Source organism: Cucurbita pepo, chromosome LG19 (genome assembly GCF_002806865.2).
Source record: "Cucurbita pepo subsp. pepo cultivar mu-cu-16 chromosome LG19, ASM280686v2, whole genome shotgun sequence".
NCBI classification, from domain to species: Eukaryota; Viridiplantae; Streptophyta; class Magnoliopsida; order Cucurbitales; family Cucurbitaceae; genus Cucurbita; species Cucurbita pepo.
In genome coordinates, this window is record NC_036656.1 from 61971 (window position 1) to 73939 (window position 11969).

Sequence of the window (11969 nt, forward strand, 5' to 3'; positions counted from 1 at the left end):
TACAGGAAAGCAACTGCACCGCCAACACCATGGATCTACGCTGTCCAAAACGCTTTTTTTCTTTTTTTTTTTCTTTTTTTCTTTTTTTTTTTTTTTTTTTTTTTTTTTTTTTTTTTTCTTTTTATTACCCTCTCTATAAACTCTAAAAGTATCTGTCTGAGCAAAGCTAATCTCACACGCCATTCATTTACTACACTCACCAGCTCCCTTTCTCCTTTTGGCACGTGGCAGATGCGAAGCCTCATAAAACCGACTTAACCAACTTTAACTAATATCTTCCCATTTACCTTTGTTTATTATGCATTTGTATGGAATTAATAATTTTTTATTAATAAAAGTTTGAATTTATATTGATTTCGGACAATTTGTAATGCATGATCCTCTAGTTGTTTGTGTCATATGAGTATTTAACTCGAGGATTAGATCGAGCCAAGTCATATGGTTCATCATTCTTGGACATAGGTAGCATCGTTGTTCAACTTCCACGCGCTCTTTTTATCCTTATGTCGTTGCCCGTATGTCACCTGTAGGATGGTTAGTTCTCGGTTTACTTTTCTTGATTTTAGTTGTTTGGTTAGACCGAGACTATCTGGGACAAGCTTGATAAAGAAAAACTTTATGGCATAAGAGCTCGTCTCTTTACTAGGATTACAGTTGCACTATACCTTGTTTTTGTCGTAAAAACGAGGAGAGATTTTTAAATGCTTTTGTTAGGGAGATGTTTTCACACCCTTATGAATGCTTCGTTTTCCTCTCCAATCAATGTGAGATCTCACAATAATTGTATTAAAGCTAGACACGGGCATTGTGCCAGTGAGGACGTTGGGCTCCCAAATAGTGACAATATTATGATAGGGTACTATGTTACCTCCTTTCCCTTCGTGGCTCTAACAATGTGAGTATGCACTAGCTGAAGGCTAGAGGCAAATGTATGTATACGTTTGCCTCGGTTGTTCGTGTGCGCGTATGTGGGTCATGTATGGAAAAGTACTGCATATCCAATTTTATCCCGGATTGGAAAGCAAAGTTCAAGATGATGAAAAGATTTTTATGAAATGATAGGACCCTCCACGATTCTCTGCGTGGGTTCACTTGTTGATTATTTCTTAAAATACTCAAGCCACATGTTATTCTCGTTCTTCGTGTAAAAATTAAAACTCCTTGTACAGTTTTTGACTTCGTGATGATCAAGAATAGATAGTTACATTGCAATTAATTTTATTCCATTCGTTACATAATGGGACGTGACAAACAAATCTTGCTATATACTTTTAAAATGAGTTTGAAAATTTTCCCCATTTTTTTTAATTTTATATTAAAATATTATAATCTAATTTCAAATAATTAATTGCAAACTTTAAAAAAAATATATCAACAAATAAAAATAAATTTAAATCTCAAGAATTTAAAACATTTTTGTAGTACTAATACGAAAGAAATAAGTACACTCGACTCGACTATATTAGAGAGGTTCATTTAACCTGTAAAAATCCATCTCGAACAATGAAGATAACTGTCATTTAGACGAAAATGAAAAATTTCTCTTATTAGTTAACGAATCAACTATATCCACCCGTAGACATCTCTAATTAAAATCAATTATGTTGGATGCCCCTAATCAGAGGGAAATGACCCTTAAAACCTCTATTACACTCAAACCCATTACACCAGTAACAATTACACAAGAAATGGTTACATTAAGAACAGTTACTATTAGGAATAGTTACACTAGAAACAGCGAGCGAGGGAAACCCTCATATACGCACCACCGAAAGCCCGTCCAGGCATGAGGAAACAAAAAAACCAGAAAGATTAGGGATAGGAAGGGGTAGCTCCTAATCGGAAGTATCCCATATGTCCTACTGTGCGGTTTGTCAGTTCGATTCGGTACAGAATGGCTTCCTCTGACATTGGGTTATCCCCTATTTGGACAAACGTAACCGAGAATTATGCACAAAAGACCCATTTTGCAAAATAAGATACTATGTTCATTCTCGGGCGGGAGCTCCCACAGCAGAACTATATGCATATGTATATATATATATATATATATATATATATATAAAAAAATTTTGTCTTGGCAAAAAAAACCTATAAACCAAAGGAGATGAGTTGGGTTTGAAGTTTAAACTTGAACCGGTTCACATGAATTTAGTTAAGTATTAGGTGGGGGCGGAGGTTCCTATCAGATCTCTCTTGTTTTCATCGACACCTCTATACTCACTGCCTTCTCCTCTTTCCCTCAAAATCTGAAATCTCAAATCTCCCCCTTCTTCGCTTCCCTTTATATTCTCCTCTCATTTTCCTCGCTTTCCCTCTCATTCTCATCCATGGACGCCGCAATGCCTCTCTGCAAGTCCGCTCGTGCTCCCTTTCTCACGGTCTGTGTCTTTCTCCCTCGTCTTCCAATTCTGATTCGCACTTACATTCGCATGATTTCGCCTATTTCTTTGTCCATTTCATATGACTTTGAGATGTTTTTTTGTTTTCATTGTTTTTACATGAAGGGTTCATTTGCCGGGACTACCAATGGATTGAGGAGCTCGCACTGTTCCTTCATGGGTGCGAAGAAAGTCAGTTTTCCTAGACAGGGAGCTAATGGTGTGCAATATAGTCGTAAATCGTGGAAGAATAAGGGAAGCCTTCAAGTTATGTGCCGTGCTGATAAAATTCTGGTGGCTAATAGAGGAGAAATTGCTGTTCGTATTATTAGAACTGCTCATGAATTGGGAATACCTTGTGTGGCTGTGTACTCAACTATTGACAAGGACGCACTCCATGTAAAATTGGCTGATGAATCCGTCTGCATTGGTGAAGCACCAAGCAGCCAATCGTAAGGCACCTCTATTGATCTTATTTTTATTCCCACTATGAAGTTGTCTCGATTATATTTTTGTTCACCATCGCCCTGCTGCAGGCACCCATGCTTCCTTTTATGGTCTCAATTGCTCGATTTGCACCTCTAATACTTGGTATCAGAACCATAGCTAGGCATCTTATTCATATTTCACCTTTTCTACTGATACTTAAACGAAGATACTGCGAGATCAATTCACATTATGGACTGTGGCATGCACCGAATACGTGGGCTTCATAAAATATTCAACTTGGTTAAGGGTTACGAGTTTAATCCGTATTCCTCAGTCGTAACTGATTAATCTACGTTAGAACCATGGTCTTTATCATATCATGAGCTTTTGTTGGGTTGTTTGTGTATAAATGCAAGCTTCACTTTTTTACCCCTAGCTAAACAAGCCAACCCTAAGCCAAATGTCCTCCTTTCGTGTTTTTAGTTGTAGCTTATGATAGAGCATTGTTCTTCAGTTTTTTTTTTTTTTTAAATGTTGGAACACTTTGAGAGACGATATTGTGAGAGTCTTCCAAGATTTTTTAGGAATAGAGTTACCAATGACAACCTAAATGAAACATACATCTGTTTGATCTAAAAAAAATAGATGTCACGCTGTTGCCGACTTTCGCCACATAAGTCTTATGGACTATACAAAATCATAGCAAGGGTGCTATAAAAAAACCTTAAAAGGGTCCTCTGTTTCACGAGTACTAGGCAGTAAATAGCTCTTGTAAAGGGATGATAGATCCTCGATGCATGCATGACAAATGAACTTCTAGATGAATGGAAAAGAAAGAAACAAAAAGGCCTTTGACAATGTCTATTGGATATTCCTCGAAAACATTCTTGTAGCAGAAGGCTTTGGTTCAAAATGGCGGGGATGGATAATTGGCTGCATTTCATTACAAATTTCTCCATCATTGTCAATGGAAGATTGAGAGGGAAGATCCATGCCTCATGCGGTCTTTGACAAGGGGATCCACTATCCACTTTTCTTTTCATAATGGTGATGGATTGCTTCTACTCACCAAGACCGAATATGAAGGGCAGATGAAGGTTTTTCAAGTTGGTAACGAAGGCTTAAGCATCAACCACCTTCAGTTTGCAGAAGATACAATTCTCTTATCTAATTTGTTAGGTGTCTCCCCTGTAAAAATGTTATCTAGAAGGTAAAATTCTTTGAAAGTTTCTTGGAACATAGCAAAACGGCCACGATCAAAGAAACATCGAATGATGTCAACCATTTCTGGGACTTGAAGCTTGGTAGGAACCTAAAGGATAACAAAGCTACATAGTGGGCCGAATTAAGTCTTGATCTTGCCCCAGTTGGATTGTCTAAAGAAGCAAACTCATTGACATATCTTCCTAGCATTAACCGTCTCTTCCTTACAAAATGATGGACATAGGGGAAAAAGTAAAAGTACCCCACACTAGCAAAGACAATATGGAAAAGAAACCACCCTAAAAAGGTGAAGTTTATCCTTCGGGGAATAGCGCATAAAGCTATTAGCACAAGTGAAAATCTACAAAAAAGAATGTCGTACATGACTCTATTTCCAAGTTGGTGCCCATTATGCTAGAAAGACAACGAATCACATAGCCATTTATTTATGCAATGCATATATGCTTAGAATTTTTGTGCAAGGATTCTCAATATCTTCCGGTGGCATCTCACTTTTCCTAGAGAGGTAAAGAATTTATTGGACATAGCCTTAACACATACCACCCCTTCAAGAATGCTAAAGCTCTGCCTTGGAAAATCTCATCATAGCTTTCTTTTGGAATCTGGAAAGAAAGAAATCAAAGAATATTCATGGAAAATACACAAACTTATACAAAGCCCTTCAACAATAGTGTTTACCATGCTATATCTTGGGTAAATTGCATACTTTTGGTTCCTGTAGTTATACCTCCCTCATTATAAATTGGGAAGACCTTTTTCGTAAACTTCATGGATAATACATTGTTTTTGTAAATTTCAAACATCAACGAAATTGTCTCTTATTAAAAAAAAAAGAAAAAGAAAGAAAGAAAGAAAGACATCTCATATTCATCTCACTAAATTTTAGACATTTTATGTCCTTATAAATATTGTTTCTTGCCCAGAAAATTTGTTATTTATCTTCTCATGATTTGTTCATCTGTTGGACATATTCTATGTATGATAATAACGAATTTGCTTCACCAGGTACTTGGTGATCCCAAATGTCCTCTCTGCCGCCATCAGTCGGGGATGTACAATGCTGCATCCTGGTTATGGCTTCCTCGCTGAGAATGCAGTATTTGTTGAAATGTGCAGAGAACATAGAATCAATTTTATTGGACCTAATGTAAGTACTCAAGATTTCCTAGTTAATGTGGCTCACGTGGAAGCTCCATTATAAGCTGCCATTATCTTCTATACATTTTGTGGGGAAAACTGTGAAATTCTTGTTGCATTGTGCAGCCTGACAGCATTCGAGTTATGGGTGACAAAGCAACTGCCCGAGAGACAATGAAAAAAGCAGGTGTACCAACTGTTCCAGGAAGTGACGGTCTTTTAAAGGTATGCCGTTGGTCAGTGGGCATTATATTATTTGCAAGAGTTAGCAGAGTATATGTTGTTTCATAATTCATACCTTTAATTTGTCGTGGATATCTCATATTCCAGAGCACTGAAGAAGCGATCAAACTCGCACAGGAAATTGGCTATCCCGTAATGATCAAGGTATTGTGATAAAATTGTATAGGTTTGTTTAAAGAACGACAGAAATGAGGTTTAAATATCCAAGTTCTAGCTAAATAGACTGCTTTTCTTATAAGGTTTTTGGTTCCATTTGAGAAATATAAGACAACTGGAGATGTTCAAAGGTTTGTTGTGTCAGCATGGTGTGTTTTTTCTGATAATGAGTACTTTGCACCTGGTTTTGGTTCAAGTCTTTTATTGGGTGCAATAGATTTGGGCCATTTAGCAAACAGATATGCAATCATTGAGCACATGGGAGAAGAAATGTAAAAAAGTGGTTCAAATTTGCTTGGCACATGATTTTGGTTCCATTGGTGTTTGTGTTGGGGTTCATAGAGGTTGTTTGTAATTGAAGTTCTTTTGTAAGCTCGGTTGTGGCATGCTAGTTTCTTTTTTGTTTTATGGGGTATTTGGCTTGAGAGGAACAATAAGATTTTCTAGAGAGGCCGAAGGATTAGATGAGGATGTTTGAGAGGTGGTTAGATTTATAATTTTTGTTTGTGGGCATCAGTCACTTGGCCCTGGTCTTGTTCTTTTGGATTGGAGTCTTTCTTGTAAGTATGGTCATACTTCCTTCTTTTGTGACTTGTTCTTTTTATATGCCTGTGTACTCTTTCGTTTGTTTTCCATATAAGCTTTGTTTCTTACAAAAGAAAAAAAAAAGTAACATGGTTTCATTTCTCAAGTAGTGACATTGATTTATTTTTTTTTTAACATGAGAAAAAAAAATTTCATTAAAAAAATGAATAGAGGCTAATAAGAGACTAATGCTCAAAAAATACAAACTTCAGGAGTAAAAAAGGTAAGAAAAATTACAAAGGAGAAAACAGAGAATTCCAATTTAAACAAATGTTCTGCAAAGAAAATCCAGAAAATGAAATGGAAAGAGAACACCAATGGGAGGCTTTGAGATGGGCTACTCGTATCGATCGACCCATGGACTATATTCTCTGAATTCTCTCAAAACCATAATTCAGAAATCATGAACTATGTTCATCATAAAAAACCCTCTGGTTTCTCTCGAACCATAATTAGGGACACTGGTTTTTGAATATTGCTTTATGTTTTAGTCAGCAATCTCTAAATTCTTCAACCTACAACATGCCCTCTGCAATCTATGCTCTATGTGTACTGCTTTCTGTATATGAAGTATAATAGTTCTCCAAAAAGGTCCGAGTCTGATTTAATCTTGCTTAAATAATACAGCATATAGTTCTTCCGTACAATGTTGCATTTGAATTGAATTTCTCATCTGTGATCAATTTTTTCAACTGACAACATTGTTTACTTTGAAGGCAACAGCAGGTGGTGGAGGACGTGGTATGAGACTTGCTAAAGAACCTGATGAATTTGTGAAGTTGTTGCAGGTACTTGCTAATGCAATTTGTTTACTGAAAGAATTCCTTCTTTTTGTAGTTTAAATATTTATATTTTTCACTAGGAAAAAAATTCTTGTTCTTCAATATCTATATACTTTTAAGAAAGGAGCAGTCTTTCATTATATGAACAAAGTTACCAGTTATTAGAGATCATTCTGCAAAAGGCAAGGGTATGACAAAAAATTTCCCAAAAAGAATTATCGATATAAAATTACTTTGAAAGAGAACTTCGAAGGGAGACTTTGAACTGAAGCACTTACGAAGTTTTCTTTCTATCTCTTAATATCCATTCAGATTTTATAATTTCTCTGTCAAAATGCCCCAGACAATTTCTATGATAGCATTTTCCCGTAGAAACTTTATATAAAATTCCTCCAATATTTTGTTCATTCATCATTATTGGAAGTCTATATTATGTGGTAAAGAGTAATATATTCCTAACTTCGTTCATAAGTTTTACTTTTTGAACTGGATATTTCACTATGTCTCCCTATCAGAGTGGTACACCTGAACTACATGTACAATACAGAGTAGGTGGAGCTTCTAATTATATTTGGTAGTACTACTTTATTGCAGCAAGCCAAAAGTGAGGCTGCAGCTGCTTTTGGGAACGATGGCGTTTATCTTGAAAAGTATGTCCAAAATCCAAGGCATATTGAGTTTCAGGTAATTATTCAATGACACTATATTTTAGTAGAGAAGAAAGCAATTTATATTCACATTTCACAGAAATAGTTAGCAGTTAAGGATGATCAAACAAAATAAATCAACAATATTGAAGGAAATAAATAGAATGGAAACTTGTTCATTGAATATTGAACCCAATGGAATATTATTGACTGGAATGGATATTGACATTTTAATTGACTAGACCCTTTCTTGCAACTTTTGTAGTCTGTTAGGTTTCTATTTTTGCTCCTTTTCTCTTGAACTTTTCTTCCTAGTTTTGTTTTGTTGTGGTATATTCTTTCATTTTTCTNAAAAAAAAAAAAAAAAAAAAAAAAAAAAAAAAGGAATAATAAATAAACATAAATAGTCAAAGTTTCAATTTACTGGAATAATAAATAACAATGGCTTCTAGAGGGAATGAGCTCAAGTGGTAGTCACTTGCCTAGGATTTTGCAAAAAGATCAAGAGTTCAGGGTTCATTTTTATCTCATTTTATTTTATTTTAATCATTACAAGTGGGTAGTTTTATATAGTACGGCATGTTTTGGTTGGCAATGTTGTTTTGAGGCCGGACACAGATCCTTTTCAATCAGTAATCCGGAGCTATATGATGTGTATATGTCTTTCTTCCTCTTTTTCTTTTTAAACGTAAAACTGTATATAGCTGCTTGATTTATCATTTGTCCACCTTCTGCATATATAGGTTCTTGCAGATAAGTATGGCAATGTTGTTCATTTTGGAGAGCGTGATTGCAGCATTCAGGTTTGCTTAGCCTTATTATTTCATATTTTTCTTTTCTTTTTAAGATCGCTGAGCTTGTTTCAAGATTTGTGTGCACTTATCTAAATCCAAACAGTTCATTCATTCATTGATAAGAACAAGAATGTATTTGGAGTAAGCACACCAAAAATTCCTGTAACTGGGAAATAAGAAGAAAATTTAAATTATGTTTATGAAAAAGGTTTCTTAATGGAACTTGGGGAAACTTCGAATTAAAAGAGAGTGAGAATGCCGAACTTCTTCCTTTCTAGAGGAGTTAAGGAAAGGTCTTCGATTTATTTCACTTGAATTTGGGAAGAGAATATTGATGTATTTCTTCTATATTATAAACCAAATGTAAGTTCTTATATGGAGGAAAGACCCACCACCAGTAAAGAAAATTTCTTTTAGATATATATGACAAATATACAAACAATACATATCTAATATTACAAAATATAAAGAAAATTCAACCCTCCCTCAAGCTAGTTTGTAGGTGTCTTCCAGATTCAGGTTGTTGAGAAGTTTTTCGAATTGTCCTTTTGAAGGGCCTTTACTTAACTTATTAGTCCTTTGTTCTATCGTCAGAAGATAAGATATGCATATTATACCTGCGTCAATCTTCTCCTTTATGAATTGCTTGTATCATGTAGAACTGGATTATGACTACGCCTTGTTATCACAATAAACCTGTATAGGTGTCTCTTGAGATATTTTCAGTTCTTCAAGGATCCTATTAATCCATATAGCTTCCAAATTCCATGTACTAAAGCTCTAACTGAATGTATGTTGTACGTGAATGTACCTCTGACTTGCATGAAGATCCTGAGTTTACAAATATGACCAAGTTTGAAATAAGAAGATTATTACTTGATTGTACTCTGCAGAAAGTTTATATATAAATTATTTCACTATTGTAGAGACGGAACCAGAAGCTTCTAGAGGAGGCACCATCTCCTGCCTTGACCCCGGAGTTGAGGAAAGCTATGGGTGATGCAGCAGTTGCAGCTGCTGCCTCTATAGGTTACATTGGGGTTGGGACGATCGAGTTTCTGTTGGATGAAAGAGGCTCCTTCTACTTCATGGAAATGAACACTCGGATCCAGGTTAAATTGAAATCTTATTCTATAGACCAATATATCTGTTAGTACAATGAGATGACATGCCTTTTTTTTTTTCTTTTCTTTTTTTATGGGTTATTGATTACAACAGGTGGAGCATCCTGTGACAGAAATGATATCCTCAGTTGACTTGATTGAGGAACAAATTCGCGTAGCTATGGGAGAAAAACTTCGATACAAACAGGTAGGCAAAAGGATATTTTGTAAGTGAAGGTTTGTTTAAGAATGGCTTGTCAACCTTTGGTCTATGGTTATCTACAGGAAGATATTGTGCTTCGCGGACACTCAATCGAATGCCGCATCAATGCAGAAGATGCCTTTAAAGGGTTTCGACCTGGACCAGGTATGATGCTACAATGATGTACTACAGGTTATCCAAGCTCTTCTGGTACCCGCTTAGTGCATGTGTTGCTTGATTGCACCATATTCTTGATCGTGTCTTTTGAAAATATATTCTAGATTGGCAGTCTGTCAGCTGACTTTCTGATTTTAACTTTGAAAATGAAAATTTGATGAAGCAATAAGGTTCGAAGGTAATTATAGGCATGATTTTCCTCTCAATTGACAGGGAGAATTACAGCATACTTGCCGTCAGGAGGACCATTTGTTAGGATGGATAGCCATGTTTATACTGATTATGTAGTGCCTCCAAGCTATGATTCTCTTCTCGGAAAGGTTTGTCTGATTATTCCTTTTAATTTCCGAACTTTTTTTTGCCTGATATTTGCTCTCGATTTGAGCTTATGTTATTTGTAGCTTTAGACTTGGACGACACGGAGGGCTCCTTATATACGCATGCTTCTAGGAGATCAGTGTTTGTGCATAGAAGAAGAGGGCATTTATTTTATGATATATTGTCCGGCTTAGTTAGGCTTCGCCTTCTATATCATAGATACAGATCTTTACTAAAACCGAATAGATGTTTTAAAATCACACGAATGTTTTGGGTTGGGTTGGGTTCTCCGTTTGAAATATAATCTTATTTACCCAGAGGTTAGGCAGGCTTGATTTTTCAGGCCATGTTCATAGAATATTTGAAAATTTGTCATGTATATTTGAATAGTCAGCTAAGTAGTTTACTAATGTGTTGGTGGTTATTATTATAGCTTATTGTTTGGGCTCCAACAAGAGAGAAGGCAATTGAGCGCATGAAAAGGGCTCTTGATGATACTATTATTACCGGTAATGGAACCAAGTTTGTTATTAATTTTATTATTTATTTTTGGTGTGTACTAAGAGGAATAGGTTTTTGATGGACATTAATTAGTGGTGCTGAATCTATTGGTGTTATTTATTGTACAGGTGTTCCTACAACCATTGACTACCACAAGCTGATTCTTGATGTAGAGGTAAAGAAAAATTTGGATTCTGCATTTGTAAATTTATTGGAAATTTTGTTAGTTTTGAACTTCAATGCCATTTTGCGATCAAATGATTTTCCTCATTTGCGTTGATTTAGCACTCACTAAATAAATAAGAAATGCTAACTAGCCAGGGGTATTAATGGGTTAAGTTTGGTTTTATGACCAATAGTAGATTTCTATAACTTGAACAACCCTCGTCAAGTTATGAATCCAACTCAAATCAATCCATAACATTTCATCAGGTTTCAAATACAACTTTAACTAGGAGTTTTAAGAAAAGTTGACTACCTGAAAAGTTTGAACAACCAACCTAATCCATACGATTTGGATTAGAAGAAAGAAAGAAAAAAAAAACCTTGGTGGGAGTTTTCTTTGGTCTTAGTTCGAACAACCAAAAAAATTATAAAACTAATGATTATATTTAACACGGGTTTGGTCGGGTTGGATGGGTTTCACTTGGTAGACCCGACCCAAGGATCGTATCAGCGGATCCAGTTTAGAAAAATTGAATTGAATCGTCATAGTTTGGGCATGGTTGGTAGAGTTTCTGGATTGTCAAATTTTTGAATGCCTCTGCTAACTAGGATTACTGCCATTGCGTTGCATTGTGTTGCAGGATTTCAAAAATGGGAAGGTGGATACTGCGTTTATTCCTAAACACGAGCAGGAATTAGCTGCGGTAAGCTGTAATTTTTTGAAGGTTTAATTAGTTTTCAATTAAATAATATGAATACTTAAATCCTCTTTTTTCTACTCGTGTGTTTGTGTTTGAGCAGCCTCATAAAATGGTGGTAGCCAACGTAGTTGCTTGAAAAAAATGATTCTTCTCAGCTCAGTTCAAGTTTATTTATGGTTGTTAGAAGCTTTTATTGGTCAGATTTTGGTATTAGTAGAAGGAGTTGCTCCACTTTTTGTTATTATTATATATAAAAAAAAACCAACCGTTCCTCGTGGGTGCTGTATGTGGGATTTTTGTTTGTGTATTATTCCTCTTTAGTTTGGTACTAGAAAAAGGTTGTTGGTTCTAAAATAGTATTTATAAGATACACCCATTCAGTGCCCTGTTTAAACACAAATTAATGCAGTTTTAATTGGAATAA

At 35.5% G+C, this 11969-nt stretch overlaps 1 protein-coding gene across 1 annotated transcript; it reads left to right on the forward strand.

The window, feature by feature from the left end:
* Positions 1–2168: 2168 nt before the first annotated feature.
* LOC111781833 (biotin carboxylase 2, chloroplastic) lies at positions 2169–11969 on the forward strand. The gene is made up of 16 exons (XM_023662544.1): positions 2169–2381; positions 2508–2833; positions 5040–5181; positions 5298–5396; positions 5502–5558; positions 6872–6943; positions 7532–7621; positions 8328–8387; positions 9305–9490; positions 9597–9689; positions 9767–9848; positions 10074–10180; positions 10612–10687; positions 10808–10854; positions 11486–11548; positions 11646–11969. Exons 1-16 carry the CDS (start codon positions 2331–2333, stop codon positions 11679–11681), a joined length of 1587 nt encoding a protein of 528 aa, XP_023518312.1. The 5' UTR covers positions 2169–2330; the 3' UTR covers positions 11682–11969.

Excerpts from the sequence above, each read along its gene's own strand:
- LOC111781833 (XM_023662544.1), top strand. The coding sequence starts at position 2,331 with ATGGACGCCGCAATGCCTCTCTGCAAGTCCGCTCGTGCTCCCTTTCTC. Across the intron at positions 2,382-2,507 it reads CTCGTGCTCCCTTTCTCACG|GGTTCATTTGCCGGGACTAC; the intron begins GTCTGTGTCTTT and ends TTTTACATGAAG. Across the intron at positions 8,388-9,304 it reads AGCGTGATTGCAGCATTCAG|AGACGGAACCAGAAGCTTCT; the intron begins GTTTGCTTAGCC and ends TCACTATTGTAG.